At 46.6% G+C, this 17,500-nt stretch overlaps 1 protein-coding gene across 2 annotated transcripts in view; it reads left to right on the forward strand.

Annotated features, from left to right (window-relative positions):
* dag1 (dystroglycan 1) overlaps positions 1-9,899 on the forward strand; it is a 43,078-nt gene extending 33,179 nt beyond the window's left edge. For both annotated transcript variants that reach the window (XM_069714106.1, XM_069714104.1), the window contains exons 3-4: positions 5,542-6,003; positions 6,082-9,899. In XM_069714106.1, coding sequence (XP_069570207.1) covers positions 5,542-6,003; positions 6,082-7,905 — 2,286 coding nt within the window. In that variant the 3' untranslated portion in view covers positions 7,906-9,899. The remainder of the gene's footprint in view (positions 1-5,541; positions 6,004-6,081) is intronic.
* Positions 9,900-17,500: the final 7,601 nt, after the last annotated feature.

Below are 17,500 nucleotides of genomic sequence, written 5' to 3' on the forward strand. Positions count from 1 at the left end.
CTCCTCATTTTCTCTTCTACATCATCCATCATTCATCCCTCTTACTCTTCCTCACCTCTGTGACCCCCCCCCCCTCCTCTTCCCTTCATGTTTTCCCTCCTCGGTTTCATCACAGCACTGAGGCTGCAGCTCCTCTTCCTCCTCCTCTTCCTCTTCCTCCTGGATATGAGTCTTATCTGCCGAGATGTCAGCCGGGGCGCCGTAACAATGGCCTCATTTCTGTGTTCTCCTGCTGCTGCAACAATGAGCTGCTTTCCTCCTCATATCAGTGTTTAAGAGGTTTTCTTCCTCTCTCCATCCTGACCTCCTCTTCCTCTCTCTCCATCCTGACCTCCTCTCCCTCTCTCTCTCCATCCTGACCTCCTCTTCCTCTCTCTCCATCCTGACCTCCTCTCCCTCTCTCTCCATCTTGACCTCCTCTCCATCCTGACCTCCTCTTCCTCTCTCTCCATCTTGACCTCCTCTCCATCCTGACCTCCTCTTCCTCTCTCTCCATCCTGACCTCCTCCTCCTCTCTCTCCATCTTGACCTCCTCTCCCTCTCTCTCCATCTTGACCTCCTCTCCATCCTGACCTCCTATTCCTCTCTCTCCATCCTGACCTCCTCTTCCTCTCTCTCCATCCTGACCTCCTCCTCCTCTCTCTCCATCTTGACCTCCTCTCCATCCTGACCTCCTCTTCCTCTCTCTCCATCCTGACCTCCTCCTCCTCTCTCTCCATCTTGACCTCCTCTCCATCCTGACCTCCTCCTCCTCCTCTCTATCGGACTCCTTTCGCTGTCTGGATCTGATGTTTCCTGGGATGATATAGGTGTATTTTATAAAGGAAGAACTGTTGGTATATTCATATGTGCAAATTATGCCACGTTCAGGAGTCAACTACAACTCCCATAATGCACCTCAGTCAGTCCAGTAGAAACATTTAGGATAAATCAGAATCAGTTATTTTTTCATTTCTGCGTCATGTTTTGTTCTCAGTTTTAAATCTAACGTTGATCTGAATTTGCTGGATTTGATTTGCAGCTTCAACCAAAACTGATTTCAACAGTCAGGTTACAGCTATCGGTGGGCGGGACGGAGTATCGTCAGGTTTCCGATCAGATCGGTCAGATCCACCGCTGGCTCCTCCCCCAGCTCGTCCAAATATGGTCACTTCCTGCTCCAAACCGCTCCGAACTAGCAAAGATGGTGACTGAAAGTTTTACATGAAAGATGGAGATAAAAATGAGGACGTCGACATGCAGCTGGACTCTGAACTCTGCAGTTTGTGTCGCTGCCCGACTCCAACCAGGAGGAGACGGAGGAGACGGAGGAGACGGAGGCTGCGACTTCATCGATGCTCAGAGAAATAAGGACGACTCCTCTGATAGCAGATAAAGTCTCTCAGTGTTTCACGCCTGTCGCTCGTACGGACTTCAAATGCATTTGTGTTGCGTCACGCCGGCCGTCGCCGTGGCTCCCGGCGCCGATAGTCACGGCGGCTCTACGGCTGCGTGCGGATGATAAAACAAGCCCTGACTTTGATGAGATTATCATTCATTTCCTTTTAATTAACAGTCTTGTAAATGTGGGTGAAGCGGATGTGACTTCCTGCTGCTGCGGCCGACAGCCAGACCTCTTTATACCCGTCAGATCATCCAGAACGGCCTCTGTGGTCACAACGCTTCTGCACGGGAGCTCTCTGGAACCACTGCACGGTGCTCAGTTTGGAGGTTTTCTGGAGTCGGTGGTGAAAGCCGAACGCTCCCCTGCTGCTCGGAGAGCTTTTCAAACAGCTCAGAGAATCAGCTGTAATTGTTGCTTCCACACGTCGTGTTCAGCCTGAGTTTCCCTCCAGCTCAGCTGCAGCGTGCTGCTGCTTCAGGAGGGTTTAGGCTGTAACTCTGCCAGTACTGTGTTGTATGGGAGGGGGGGGAGGGGGCTGTGAGAGCACACGATAACCTTTAGGGCCAAACATCAAGCTGCAGCCTCGTGCCAGGAGAAGATAGGAAATATTTTTCTTGACATTTCTGGGGGGATTTGATGTTTTTTTTTGGAGGCAGGAAAGCCGGCGCTCTGCAGGCTTCGTGTCGGAGTTCAAACACCACGGTGGGCTTTTATTTCTACACTTCCAGAGACAGGAACACATTCAGCAACCGCTCTGACGAGGAAATGACTTCTTCAAATTCACTCACGCAGTTTTTACGAACATGTTTTCTCATTCAAGATTTGTTCTTGGATGAAAACAGAATTTGATGGCAAACAACTGGCATTTTCTTTAATTCTACAGTTGTATAATGTTTCATGTTTAATGTTTAATTCATAATTTTAGTATCTTCATTAGTTACATTTACTTTTTGTCGGGTGTGTTTAACACGATGCTGCTGATTTATTTTGTGATATTTCACCTGATAAGTGAACGTCTCGTACTCGGCAGCCATGTTTCATTTGCAGCAGAAATGATCATCTTTCTTGCCTTCGTGAGGCCAGTTCAGTAATTTCCTGAGCGATTATGACGGTTCTGATGAGAAGACCGCCCGACAGCTCGCTCGTCCTTCATCGTGTCTTTGTGATTTAATTTGCAGTTCCATGTCGGGAGGCGTTCGGTCTGAGGTTTTGAATCTGAGTAACAAATTAAATCAAACACGGCTGGAGGAACACGCGTGTTTTTACTTCTTCATTTCATCACATGAAGCATCAACACCGTCAGTGACACGTCGATCAGAAGGCTGTTTAATACTTTAGAAACACAATTTTGTTGATATTGGATTGGATTGTGTTGATTTGACTGAGTGGAATTAGAAGACTTTTATAACAGATGAACCTTTCAGTGCTCCACACAGAAGATGTTTTTTGGTGCGTCGTGCTCTGAACAGCTGGAGAACCTCTGATCTTGGTGTAAATAACGTTTGTGTTTCCTGCAGTCGTAAACGTTCGGTCTGAATGTCACAATCTCAGACAAGAATCACGACACCTTCCTACACCAGCGCCCCAGAAATGAGCTGCTATCTGGCGCTGAAAAGGAACTGTCAGGTTCTGATAATGACATTTTGAAATAATGACAGCAGGGAAAAAAAAAAGGGACGTCAGGACACGGAGGACAGCGCGATGTCGAAGAGGGAAAGGAACGACGAATAAGACGGAGACAGGCGGGGCAGCGAGGAAACGCAGGAGCACATAAATAAAAGAGTTTCCACTTTGTCGCCTCGCTGCTTCTGGAAAAAGGAAGAGATCCAAGTAATTCTAAGAAAAAGGGTGCGATGAGGTGGTGATGGTGGGGGGGGGGGGGTAAAAGGAATTGCGGCCCATGAGAGGATAACTGTTGAAAGCCCAGCTCCGGGCAAAGTGTGCGTTTGTGTGTGTACACGTGATTTCTGTGTCGGTGGCCAAACGTGTGCTGAACGTCTGATGGAGAAAATTGAACATGTAGTTTGTCTCTGACCTCGTGTGTGTGTGTGTGTGTGTGTGTGTGTGTGTGTGTGTGTGTGTGTGTGTGTGTGTGTGTGTGTGTGTGTGTGTGTGTGTGTGTGTGTGTGTGTGTGTGTGTGTGTGTGTGTGTGTGTCCCTGTGTGTGTGTGTGTGTGTGTGTGTGTGTGTGTGTGTGTGTCCCTGTGTGTGTGTGTGTGTGTGTGTGTGTGTGTGTGTGTGTGTGTCCCTGTGTGTGTGTGTGTCCCTGTGTGTGTGTGTGTGTGTGTGTGTGTGTGTGTGTGTGTGTGTGTGTGTGTGTGTGTGTGTGTGTGTGTGTGTGTGTGTGTGTGTGTGTGTGTGTGTGTGTGTGTGTGTGTGTGTGTGTGTGTGTGTGTGTGTGTGTGTGTGTGTGTGTGTGTGTGTGTGTGTGTGTGTGTGTGTGTGTGTGTGTGTGTGTGTGTGTGTGTGTGTGTGTGTGTGTGTGTGTGTGTGTGTGTGTGTGTGTGTGTGTGTGTGTGTGTGTGTGTGTGTGTGTGTGTGTGTGTGTGTGTGTGTGTCCCTGTGTGTGTGTGTGTGTGTGTGTGTGTGTGTCCCTGTGTGTGTCCCTGTGTGTGTGTCCCTGTGTGTGTGTCCTCCCCCGGCGCTGCTGTGTGCTGGTTAGAGCATTAATGATGTATCGAGGGAGCGCCGCCTCTACATAATTTATCAACCAGGATTTGTTAGCTGCAGAATTAAGTTGTCGTGGCCGCGGTGCATTTGTTCCTGTTTTTGAATTTGTGTGTGTGTGGACACGTTGTCACTCCCCGGTGATCCATTTCTCTCCATCAGCGTCCTGCATCAGCCGTATAATTGGCCGAGTTATTTTAATGTTAGTCGGGTTTAAATTACGAGTGGAAGCTAGCTGCTTCTGAGTGTCGGTGTGTGAGGCTTCAACTGGATCTATGACTGATGTAAGAGGTGACAGATGTGCAGTACTTTGATTTATATCAAATTGATAGCAATGGTAGCACCAATACATGAGGGCAGTTTCACTGACTAGTAAACAAACAAACAAACTGTGTTTACATCTGGTTAGTAGTCAGATTAAAGTAGAAGCGTGGTACGCCTAAGAAGGCGACATCATCGGAGAAGTAGATGGTTGTTGATGTCTAAACCACTAAACTGGATATCAAAGAGTTCATATCTTCAGGTCTGTAAAACGGTTCCGATCCAGAAGTGTCTTCAGCTGCAATACCAGCGAGTGCCACTAGAGGTCGGCTCCAAAAAGCCTCCGGCTCCATAGACTCCCATTCAACTTCTCTCATCAAATCCAAAGTGAATAAAATGTGTCCATCAGTTATCTCGGTGTTGTTAGCTAAAGTCACTCCTTCTTCTTAGTTTTCTGGAGGTCCATCTGAAAATAATCCCTCATTCATTAGAAAAGAAGATTCAAGAAGACCTGTTTTTGGGGGCGTGTCTGTTTGATTGACAGGTCTGTGGTGCAGTCAGGTTACAGCTATCGGTGGGCGGGACGTAGTATCGTCAGGTTTCCGATCAGATCGGTCAGATCCACCGCTGGCTCCTCCCTCAGCTCGTCCAAATATGGTCACTTCCTGCTCCAAACCGCTCCGAACTAGTAAAGATGGTGACGGACAGAATCTGAACTGGAGGATTCATAACGTTCACAAACCAACAATGACATCACTGATGGATGATAACATCCCTGATGAATGATGACCTCACTGATAGTTGATGACATCACTGATGGTTGATAACATCCCTGATGGATGCCATTTGGTATAAACACAGTTCATAACCAATCACAGCTCTTGTGGTCCTCACATGGTGTCTGAGTCGACACCGTAGCCTTTCTGTGTACTTAGATTTTGATCTAAGAACGCGTCAGCTTTGCACGAAGCCACTGCAGCAGAAATCAGCTTTTTGTTTTCACCGTGATATGAAGCCACAGCAGAAGTTTCACTGTTGAGGCTGCCCTTGAAAATACTGTGGACTCGATACAGGTCGTACTTTATCAAAGTCAGAGTTTTATTTTTGTGCGAGTGCATTTTTTTCCATCAGGTCTTAATCACTGCTGCCAAAGTACATTACTTCCATTTTTATAAATATTCACAGTCAATAGTTCCCCAGTGTAACAGTCTGTGTTGTTTATCTTCCAGATTACAGAGATGGGGAAGGACTCCCTGCCCACCTGGCTGCACTGGGACGCCAGCAGCAGGATCCTGCAGGGTCTGCCTCTGGAGGAGGATAAAGGCGTTCACTACATCTCCGTCTCCATCTCCAACCACACCAAATCCTCCTCGTCTTCAGAGGTGTTTTCCATCGAGGTTCACCCCGAGGATCACTTGGACGCGGACTCGGCCCAGCTGGCGTCCAACCAAGCCACCTCGGACGATGACGTGCAGCCGTTCATGTGCGGCAACGAGGAGCCGGTGACGGTGCTGACGGTGATCCTGGATGCTGATCTGACCAAGATGAGCTCGGAGCAGAGGGTGGAGCTCCTGGATGACATGAGGAGCTTCTCTGGCGTGGAGCTGCAGCACATGAAGATCCTCCCTGTGGTCAACAACAGGCTGTTTGACATGTCGGCATTCATGGCTGGACCGGGGAACGCCAAAAAGGTGAGTGAATAAAAACACAAGAACGAATGCTAATGTGTGAGTGATCGGTGAATAATGTCATGTTCAATGTCTCTGTAGGTGGTGGAGAATGGAGCGCTGCTGTCCTGGAAGCTCGGCTGCTCGTTGGACCAGAGCACGGTCCCGAACATCAACAGTGTTCAGGGTCCGGCGAAGGAAGGCACGATGTCGGCTAAGCTGGGCTTCCCTGTGGTGGGATGGCACATCGCTAACAAGAAGCCGCACGTCCCGAAGAGAGTGAGACGCCAGTTAAACAACACCCCGACACCCGTTCTGGCGGTGCTGCCTCCAACGACGATCGTGGAGCCGCCCGTGAGGATTATCCCCACCCTGTCCTCGCCATCCATCGCTGCACCAACCGAAAGCTCTGCTCCCCCTGTGAGAGGCCCCGTTCCCCTTCCGGGCAAGCCCACAATCAGAGTGCGCGACCCCATCGCCCACACCCCGACCCTGGGACCGCCTCAACCAACAAAGGTGATGGAGACCACCAGCACCCTTCCCATCCAGTCGACCATGACCAGGCCAACCTACGTGGAAGCCACCGCCACACCAACACCAACCAGAAGACCGACCAAGAAACCCAGGAGGCTCAAAACCACACCCATGACCAGAGAGCCAAAGACCTCCACGGCCAAACCGTCCAGGCGCACCACGCCGTCGCCCGGTGTCGTTGTGGATCCGTACAATGAGAAGCCCGTCCTGAGGAACCCTATCGACCAGGTAAACGCGTTGGTGGGCACCTACTTCGAAGTGAAGATCCCATCCGATACGTTCTTCGATAAAGAGGACGGAACGACAGATAAGCTGCGTCTGACCCTGAGACAGAACCTCAACGAGGTGGTCGGAGAGGGATCTTGGATCCAGTTCAACACCACCAGTCAACTCCTCTACGGCCTGCCGGACGTCCAGCACATGGGGAAGCACGAATACTTCATGCAGGCGACCGACAAAGGTGGTCTTAATGCAATCGATGCGATCGAGGTCCGCGTCAACCGGTGGCCCGCCAACGACAAAACGCCGGTGATCTTCAGGGCCCGATTCGACGGTGAGCCGCGGTCGGTGACGAACGACATCCACAAGAAGATCCTCCTGGTTAAGAAGCTGGCGTACGCGCTGGGGGACCGCAACAGCAGCACGGTGAGTCTGCGCAACATCAGCAAAGGGTCCATCGTGGTGGAGTGGACCAACACCAGCCTCCCGCAGCACCCATGTCCAAAGGAACAGCTGGCGGTCATGAGCAGGACGCTCGCCAACAACGAGGGAAAACCCTCGCAGACCTTCAGGTACTCGATGGAGCCTGAGTTCAGACCACTGGACGTCAAGGTGAAGGGAAGGGCGAGCTGTAGGGCGTATTCCTTCATCCCAGCCGAAGAGGCCGATATAAACGAACCTCCGGCTGTCACTCCAGGTCTGGGATCGAGCCGGCACAGCACAGATGACGTTTACCTCCACACGGTCATTCCTGCCGTGGTGGTGGCGGCCATCTTGCTAATAGCGGGAATCATCGCAATGATCTGCTACAGGAAGAAGCGGAAGGGCAAGCTCACCATCGAGGACCAGGCCACCTTCATCAAGAAAGGCGTGCCGATTATCTTCGCCGATGAACTCGACGACTCGAAGCCGCCTCCGTCCTCCAGCATGCCCCTGATTCTCCAGGAGGAGAAGCCCCCTCTTCCGCCCCCAGAGTACCCCAACATGGCCACGCCAGAGACCACGCCCCTCAACCAGGAGCTGCTGGGGGAATACACGGCCCTGCGAGACGAGGACCCCAACGCGCCCCCCTACCAGCCGCCGCCGCCCTTCACCACTCCCATGGAGGGCAAGGGCTCCCGTCCAAAGAACATGACTCCCTACAGATCTCCACCTCCCTACGTGCCGCCCTAAGACTCGTTTCACCCTCGCCTGGTTGGGCGGAGGGACGGGACGCCTGAGGAACTGTGACAGTTTCCATTCTGGTGTTTGTCTGTCTGGACATTTACAGGGAACGACGACAAGAGGTGCTAAAACGTACAAAACAGCTACATGGGACTTTGGTTTTGGGAGGGGGAGCGACGAGCCGGGTTCTTTACAGTCGACACATGGGATGATTGGTTGAAACAGCTGGGAGGGACTACTGTTGAGGTGGTAGCCCATCTGCTAACATGGCCTACCACAAACAAATTCTCGTCACGCTGGCTTTGGGTTCAACCAGCTGGTCAGAAGCGGCAACTGGGAGGCTTTGCTCTCCCTTCCCGGCATTTCTCTTTGTTCCTTTCCCCACTTCATTCGGATTTAATTTAGTTTTTTCTTTTTTCATCTTTATCCCAAGATTATTCTTCTTTTTGTTTTTTGTTCTGGACTTGAAGTGTTTGCCTAACAACTCTTCTTCTGTCTTGCTTTTTAAACCATACGAGAAGACGGTGAACTGTCATCAGACCACTGCAGGCCAACAACTCGTGTTTTTAATAAGGAGAGTGAGATCCTCTCAACGTGAGACGGATCTGGAACCATCCCTGCAGACGACACCGGAGAACTGGAGTGTGTGTGTGTGTGTGTGTGTGTGTGTGTGTGTGTGTGTGTGTGTGTGTGTGTGTGTGTGTGTGTGTGTGTGTGTGTGTGTGTGTGTGTGTGTGTGTGTGTGTGTGTGAGTGAGTGAGTGAGTGAGTGAGTGAGTGAGTGAGTGAGTGAGTGTGAACGGCGGGTGTGTTTATTCAGATTCAATACGGTTTGCCTTTTAACACTAGTTGTCTGTTTCTATCCTTATTCACATTGTCTAGTAAAGATGAGAATAACAAGGTAGCCTAAAAAAAATACGATTTAGAGATGAATAATAAATAATTTGTTTGTTTCATTGGTTTTAAAACTCACTGTATATCTGGAAGACGGTCTGATGATGAGATTGTTCTATTTTTTTGGTGGTAGTAGAAATCAGGGGAGAAAGGGACTGCCTCGCCAAAATAAACTGCAGGAGATTTTTTTATTCCTGTTTTTTATATATATTGAGCCGATATTTCAATCACAGATGGATATTTCACCAAAACACTGGAGGAAACTGAACTACTGAGCTTAATTATTGGAGTTTAATGTGGATTTAAATGCCAAAATTGTACTTTTTTGGCCTCAGTTTGGTGACAGCTTTACTCGAGGTTGACAACGACAGTAAACGTTGGTTTTCTGCCGAACGTCAAACTTGTCCGTTAACAGAAAGAAACGACCCCCTGCAGTTTATTTTGGACCAGGGATAATTATTTTTTTACGTAACGAGGCAGTTCTTCTCTCCGGACGGGGAGCATCGTGTGCCATGGGGACAGTCCCGGGTGGAAATGTACAGACATTTTAGAGGTCACAGAGATTCGTTAGAAAGAACCTTGAATTTCCAGTAATTAAACTCACTGAAAATCGGTCGATGAAAATCTCCTAATTTTTTTTACAAAGTTTTTGATACAGCCTCAAATCGTTTGATTATTAAAAAGAAAAAACACGATTGATGATTAATCTTCTGTGATTTGTAAAAATTTTAGCCGAGAAAGTTCAATTATGATTCAATTATGTACACTTTCATTTTTTTCTGTCATGGGTCACATTATTTCCAGTGTTTTATTTTAGCGTTTTTTTTTCTGTGTGTTTGCATTTAAAATGTATCTCCCACTATACGAAGATGGAATGACCCATACTTTATGTAATCACAGATTTATTTTTTCTGTCCTTATGTTTGCTGGTGAGTTTCATCTGAAAGTGACCCTTTGCAATAATAATGTACGGCGCGGTCCGCTCAGCGCCGGCTCCAGCGAGTGACTCGTACTGTCACGGTGTTGTTGGTCTTCTGCAGGATGCCAAGGCTTTTTTTGCTTATCAAGTGTGCATTGTAATAATAAAACCAACTGGTACCTTAAACAAGAGAGGCAGCCCTTCTTCATTCATGCATCTGAGTTAACCGGCCTTCACTGCTTCTGTTGGGAGTTTCCCGCTCGTGGAAAACGTCCTCTCTTGTCACACTCGCCGATCAAACCCTGACTGATGTTTATGGAAGAGGTTTTTGGTCACTGTCACTTTTCGACTGCTCCCACTTAGCCTTGAATTGATAAATCAATCTGTCCGAGGTCCACCGGAGGTTTTTCTCCTCCCTCTGCGGCTTGCTGCCTAGCAACCGTCCACGGTGTTCGGGCTCATCGGATCGGTTGTACTGCTGTCCTTTTCGTACTAAATTATTCTGCTATTGAATGACTAGTTGGACGATTCAGTTTGAAAGCTCTGCCCATTAAAAGACTACGCTGTGAAAACGGTCTCTCAGCTCCGTCTGTCCTTCCGCACATCGTATTCAGTTCATTTGCAACTGATTGCTCAGAACATTGATTAGATGTAAACAATTTGCCAGCTCTGTTGCACCTCTGTAATAATTCATGGCAGAGTTTAATTCGGAGGTAGAGGAAGCGCTGACGAACGTATTCAATTAAATGGATCGTGGTGGTGGTGATGACAGAGATTAAGAGACAATTGATCTTCGTTTGATTAAGGCAACTTGTGACGGGCGCACTGTGAGGATGACAATTTTCAAATTAAATCAATCACACCTGTGGCTGCAGTCGTTATGAAAACCCATCACGAGCTTAACAAATTAAGAAAATGTACAAATATTTTTGGACGTGATTAAACTCAACTCTTTAATGACTTTGAGCCTTCACCGTCCCGGTCTGTGTCCACCCAAGTGTTTCTTCCTGAGTATGTTTTAAAACTGGTTTTAAGGGGAAAGCCAGCGTGACGAGCTGCTGAGGGTTTATTCTGCGCTCAGCGTGTCACCTGGTCGTCCAATCACAGTGAAGGAGGGGCGGAACAAACGTCACATAGACGTGACGTCACGTCTTCTCCACCTCAGACCGACGGAGACACGTTCCTCCGAGCTGACGTCCTTCATTTTGAAATGAAAAGGTCAAATTTTCCGGAGTGTCCTGCTCAGATGAAACTCCTCCTTGAATCGGGTCCATCTTCAGCTCCAGAACCAGACGACGGTCCTCTCTCCAAAATATGAAAAAATATTATTTTACCTGCAAAAGTCTGATCTGTTTCCTAAAGTCCGACGTGTTCCTGTCATGTCAGTGTTTTTTACGGAGAGATTCCGGTTTCAGTCTCACAGCAGGATATTTGCAGTATAATTGTGCGTATAGATGCTCTCATAACTAACGTGACCTCTGATCAACAACGCGGACTAATAATTAATCATAAGTAGTCCAGCGACAATAAACACGCGTTATTGTCGCCTACTTTGAGTTGGTAACAGAAGTGTTCTTGAGGAATCAGAGATGAACTGAACTAATAAAATGATGAACACAGCAGATTTGAGCTGATTCAGTTTATCAATTTATTCGGAGTCTGTTGTTGAGCTTCGTGACTTTATGAGTGAAGATGTTTATTCAGCCTGAATGAAACAACACGGTGACACGCGGGACGAAAGGTTCTGTAGTTCATCTGAAAGTTGTAGTTTCACCGGGCAGGTTACAGTACGTCATTCACATCCGCTGTCGCATAATTACGTCGCCACGTGCAAGTGGAGTCGGATTGTCTGAACACGGCGGTTCTGTTTCGGTCCAGTCCCGACGTCCACCCTCAGACCATCAGGCTCTGAGGCGCGTCCCCGGTACGTCCTGCAGGGTTCGGGACTGTCCCACCGTCACATCATCTGCCTCTCTGGAGATGTTTGGAGCCTTTCAGCACCGTTTCCGTAAGTCTCTACCTGAAGGAATTACCCACAGTTCATAGCACAATTGGCGACGTACTGAACGTGGTCGTCTTGTCTCCTATAAGCTGGACCCTTCTCGTTGTCCTGACAACAGAATGTAAACAAACTAAGCATGGAGGATGTTAGAAGTGACGTCACCTGGCTGCTCGCTGCTCTGGATATTTATCGCACGTTTGTAAAGTTTTATCCAGCTGTTGTTAATCGGCTGAATTTAAATTATGATTACAATTATGCAAAAATAATCATAATTGCGATCAGGTGATGACGTAATAATCGTGACAGGTCTGTATGTGCCATGTGTGTTTAGATGGTGTTGATTGTGTAGTGCTGCTGTGTGCACGTGTGTGTTTACAGGGTTTAAAGTGAAGTCGAGCAGAACAGTTAGATGTGATGACAGACGGGTTCACAGAGCTGATGCATGTTGAGTGACAGCCAGGCTGCGGTGGGAAGAGTTGTCATTGATATATTTTGCACAGGTCAGCAGTGATGATCGAAGGCTGCTTTGTTGACGTTGCAGACAGAAATGTAAAGATCACAAATAACTGGACTCAGACACACGTGATCACAAATATTCATCAGGTTCATGTTCCAGCTGTGCAATAAAACCGACACTGAGACTCAGCTTCTTCTGTTTAAACACAGAAAACAACTTGTTCGTTGTGCCGGATGAGAGAGTTCACACTCACAACATCACTGAACCCAACAGAAGTCACTCAAAGACGCCATGTAGACCGTCTTTGTTTTATTTGTCACAGCTGAGGTTGAAGAACCTCTGCATGACTTGTTCTGTGGCTGAAGGGATTCTTGCTGACTCGTGAAAACATCTCCGTCCGGTTGGTTTCATCTCAGATGTGAACTTATTCATGAGAAACATTCTTCTTCCTCCAAATCCGAAGCCGCAAATCAAATATGTATGTTTCTCCCCATAAATCTTAAAAACAACTCCTCTGAAATGTTCTATATCTTTCTCCTGACTGTTATAACCTGTCTGCTAGTTGTTGTTTTTATCTGCTGTCATCATCAGTTTTACATTGTTTCTTCCTGCCTTTGCTTTTTTTAATGCATTGCTTGTGCTGCTGCTGAATAAGCCTCAGATAAAACGTCTCTCTCTCTGAGATTCTGCGTCTCTGATAGCTGAGAAATTACCACAAACGCATCGTCATCAGCGGCGTGTTGCGTGCGACACCATGGCAGCTGATTAATGGAACATCAGAAATCTGCCGACACGCCGCTCTGAGAGTCTGGAGGTCTGGAGAGCAGCGATCAGAGAAAAAAGCTCAACAAAATAACAACATCAAGTAAAAGGATATGCCAAGACGTAAAATCCACTAAATAGATAAGATGTGAGTCGAAATATGTAAAGCATAAATATATAAACAAGTAAATCAAATTCAGGTAAACGTTAAATAAAACGCTACAATAGGATGAAATGAAATACTGAATAGTAAACCAACTAAAATGTACAAATATAAACACTTAAATAAATGAAACGCAGTGTTTCCATAGGTTGAGAATTGATGATGTGTATATAGACCTCCCAAGTTTGTTTCTGTATCTGCAGTTACACACACGTGTTCCCTAAATGCCTCCTGCAGTGAACTGTTGTGGCCAAACTGCTTGGAAAAGTGTTAAATAGATTGTTTTAATATCAGATTTAACTAATAAAATCCAGTGTTTCCCTTCGACTGGGACCCCCCCACCCTTCCTGAGAGAAACACATGTCTAAGTCTAAATCTAGAGTATGGCTGGACCCTGTGTGAAACTGGAGAGCTTTTATTTTGAAAAGTCTCCCTCTGTCAGTGACAGACTCTCTTTATAGCTCCGCCCCCCTGCTGTTACGGTCCAGCTGAAAATATTACATTTATGTTATTGATCTAATTTGTGAGCACTGTGGGCGGAGCTCCACCTCTGCTGTGTTTCTGTCCTCTGATCTCTGTGTGTCTCACTGTGGGCGGAGCTCCACCTCTGCTGTGTTTCTGTCCTCTGATCTCTGTGTGTCACTGCTGTACTGACAGGTCGATAGCTGTGTTCCAGGTGATATACTCTCCGTAGTACCCTGACAAATACTGCTCGTCCATATTAAGACTCTGACTTGTGTCGTGCAGATAGTTTAGACAGAGTCGTGTTGTTTCAAATCACACACTGCCGTTCTGAACTGACAGGAAATGACCTCATCATGTGAACACATCACCCGCCAAAATATCTGCAGCTTTAATTATTTTACCCAGAAATGAAGGTGTTGTTGTGTCCTCTGTTTAACACATTCAATAAACACACAGATTTTTCTGTCCAGTAGCAGCAGTGAAAAAGAAACACGTTTTGTGTGTGACAATCGTTTAGTCTGTAAACAATCCAAAAACAATGATGTCGCTTAACCCTGATTGGTGCACCAAACAACGTCAGAGGAACCACGGTGATCTCAGGACGGACTCCCCCGTTCAGTAAGAGGATTTATGAAGGACCGACTGTGGACTCGCTGTCCTGGAGGAGAAACAAACCCTGAGAGTCCTCCTCATCTTCAGCAGCCGGCCGGGTTTCTTTTAACCGAGCGCTGCTGCTGGAGTGTCTTCAGGCCTCTCGCAAGCAGAACCGTGAAGTTTTTCCAGAAGCAGCTGGCCAAGTAAGAGCAGATGTAGACAGATGTTGCCTGGACGCACTCGTCTCAGACTGGATGTCTGATTGTTGTTGTGTCACCATGGAGAGCAGCAGCAGTGTGTGTGTGCGTGTGTGTGTGTGTGTGTGTGTGTGTGTGTGTGTGTGTGTGTGTGTGTGTGTGTGTGTGTGTGTGTGTGTGTGTGTGTGTGTGTGTGTGCGCGCACAGTGGGGGGGCAGCAGCAGGGAGAAGGTCACCACAGCGGCCTCGACCGTTTCCCCCCCGCTGTAAATGTATTTTTGTAATTTCGACCTTCATCAGATAAACAACGATATTTCTTTATCGGTTCTGTTTACGCCCGTCGGACTTTAATTCTGCAGATTCTGCATCAGGAGGCTTTTTAATGGAGAGAACAAGTCAGTGCTTGAAGATAAAAGTCCCTCGTGGTCCAGACGGGTGTGTTTCCTTTGAACCTGATGTCGCTCGACTTCTCGCCGTATTTACATGTGAAACTTAGAAACAGGACGGTTCTGTGAAGGTTTGTTGAAGCTGGATGTTTTTGAATGTCCAGCAGCAGCGTGAAGGTCAGACTGGTTTCTGTGCTTTGTGTTAATGTATGCTGCAGCCTGGTGTTGAAGGTTTCCGGGGTGAATTGGATGGTAAGTGGGAGAACTCAGAGGGTTATTGAAGCACGAGCCAGCGGTGACTTCAGAGAACGAGCTGGTTGGGCAGCACATATCAGAAACCTCAGCAGGTGTTTGCACCGCTGAGATCTCGTCCTCTCTGTCCTCGGGATGTGCCGCCGTCTATCACAGACCAGCGCGGAGGCTTTAAAAGATTATCCGCTCCGTCAGATCAATGGGCGTCATGTCCAGGAGACGGTTCGTCAACAAACACAGATGCTGTAACGGGAGCGACGGGGAGGAAACAGAAAAAGTGCTGCTTCAAAAAGAAAGGACGGCAGATACGGACTGAATGGAGGAGGACATGGAGGATTTTTTTTTTGTATCCATTAGGAACTTGAGAAACTTGACTGCTAAAAATCATCAGTGCAAAGTATTTTCTTTTGACTTAAAAAAGACATGATTAAAGGTCTCCAAAGTTTGGCACCATTTCAAACTGAAACGGATGGAGCAGGAACCAGAAGTGTCTTCAGCTGCAATACCAGCGAGTGCCACTAGAGGTCGGCTCCAAAAAGCCTCCGGCTCCATAGACTCCCATTCAACTTCTCTCATCAAATCCAAAGTGAATAAAATGTGTCCATCAGTTATCTCGGTGTTGTTAGCTAAAGTCACTCCTTCTTATTAGTTTTCTGGAGGTCCATCTGAAAATAATCCCTCATTCATTAGAAAAGAAGATTCAAGAAGACCTGTTTTTGGGGGCGTGTCTGTTTGATTGACAGGCCTGTGGTGCAGTCAGGTGACAGCTATCGGTGGGCGGGACGTAGTATCGTCAGGTTTAAGATCTGTCTGCTTCCTTATTATTCCTAAACTTCATTGAAGATTTTCCTGCCTGGAATATTATTATTAGATATTATTGAGTTTTTAGAGCCTTTTGCTGTTGTAAATATTTCTGCTGTAGAAACAACATTTGTAATATTTAAAATGTTTAATCTCTTAATTAAAGAACAGAAGCAATTAACTAGTTATGGAAAAAGAAGCTATAAGAATCAAGCCAATAAGAGTGTTGATAATAAATCCAAAGTATTTCTTAGGCGATAAAACGATGGAATAATCAATTATAAAAGTATGCCGCTCTCACATGGATTAAGAGAGTAAATTTGAACGAACTGGTCTGAATGTGTTAAAGAGAATAATTAACACCATTTGACAAAAAATCAAAAGCAGCATGTTGATTTTTTTTTATCAGCCTTTACTTTGTCAACAGAGATGAACTGAAGTTAAACTCTCTGAATATTTACATATCAGCTGTTCTGATCTGTGCAGATGAAAGCCGACTTTATCTCTGAGGTCCGTTTAGCAGAGAATTAAAAACGGTTTTGAAGTTATCAAACTGTAAAAATCTGCAGCTGATTAATGGATGTCGAGCTGTTTGTTCCTGAAAAATTAAAACAGGACATCAGGCGGCGGCTTTCTGATAAGTTTCTAGTTTTTGATGTGTTCAGAAGCTGTTGAAGATAATCCTCAACCTTCGAGACGACGTGTAATCCTCCAGGAAATATTTCATCAGAGTGAGCGGAGCTCAGAAAGGTGCAGCAAACACGTTTCAATCACCAGTTCAATATATACATACAATTACAACATGATCGAAACGTGGAAACACGCTACATACGTGAGTCGCTAACAGCCCGACGAGGTCTCGAGCCAAATCCTAAACTGGTGGAATACTCCTTTAACTTTAGAGCAAAAGTTGGACAGTTTGGACGAGTAGATTGAAACCAGCCTAACATCAGGATGTTAAATGTGAGGCCCGGCAGTTAGCCAGGCGGCTTAGCTTAGCATAACATCTGTAAACAGCTCGCTTCCTTTTGATCAACAGTAACACAACCACGTTTTTTATCTGGTTTTCTACGTTTGTACAAAAGCTTACGTAGAGAAATGCTGTTTTACTGGAGAGCAATTTCTTCCTTTTAAGTAATAATAATGGAGATGATTTTATTTGTGTGGAACTTTTTAAAATCATAAGAATAAAAAGTACTTAAACAATAAAACATCTGAACCAGACAATACTATTAAATCAATTAAAATCAGAAAATCAGGTGAAAAAGAACAGAAACAGACGATCAGCAAAAAAAAGGCAAAAAAGTGTGCACATGCTAAACGCTAACTCAGCTGAGCTAACAGAAGAGTTTGTTTGTTTAGAGCCCGAAAGGCAAAAAAACAACTTCCTCATTAGTAGTTGCCAGGCAACCAGGACAGAGACTGAAGGAAGTCGGCGTGCCGGGCCGAGAAATAGTCGTGCAATCGAACGCGGTGTGAAGAGCGGTAACCCTGATCGGCCCGCAGCGAGGTGTGATGCATGATGGGAGAATACAGCGAAGCGCTCCTGGAAGTTTCACACTCAACCGGTTCCTGTTTCACCAGTTTCACACGTCGGCACGGCAACGAGCAGCAAGTTGAAACCGATGGTCCTCGTTAAGTTTGTGTTTTTGAACTCGTGACCACTCAGTTAGTCACACACACACACACACACACACACACACACACACACAC

Source organism: Brachyistius frenatus, unplaced genomic scaffold, assembly GCF_029030835.1.
Source record: "Brachyistius frenatus isolate BFR_SWC_R1_liver_20210118 unplaced genomic scaffold, ASM2903083v1 Contig_126, whole genome shotgun sequence".
In the NCBI taxonomy this organism is placed as follows: domain Eukaryota; kingdom Metazoa; phylum Chordata; class Actinopteri; family Embiotocidae; genus Brachyistius; species Brachyistius frenatus.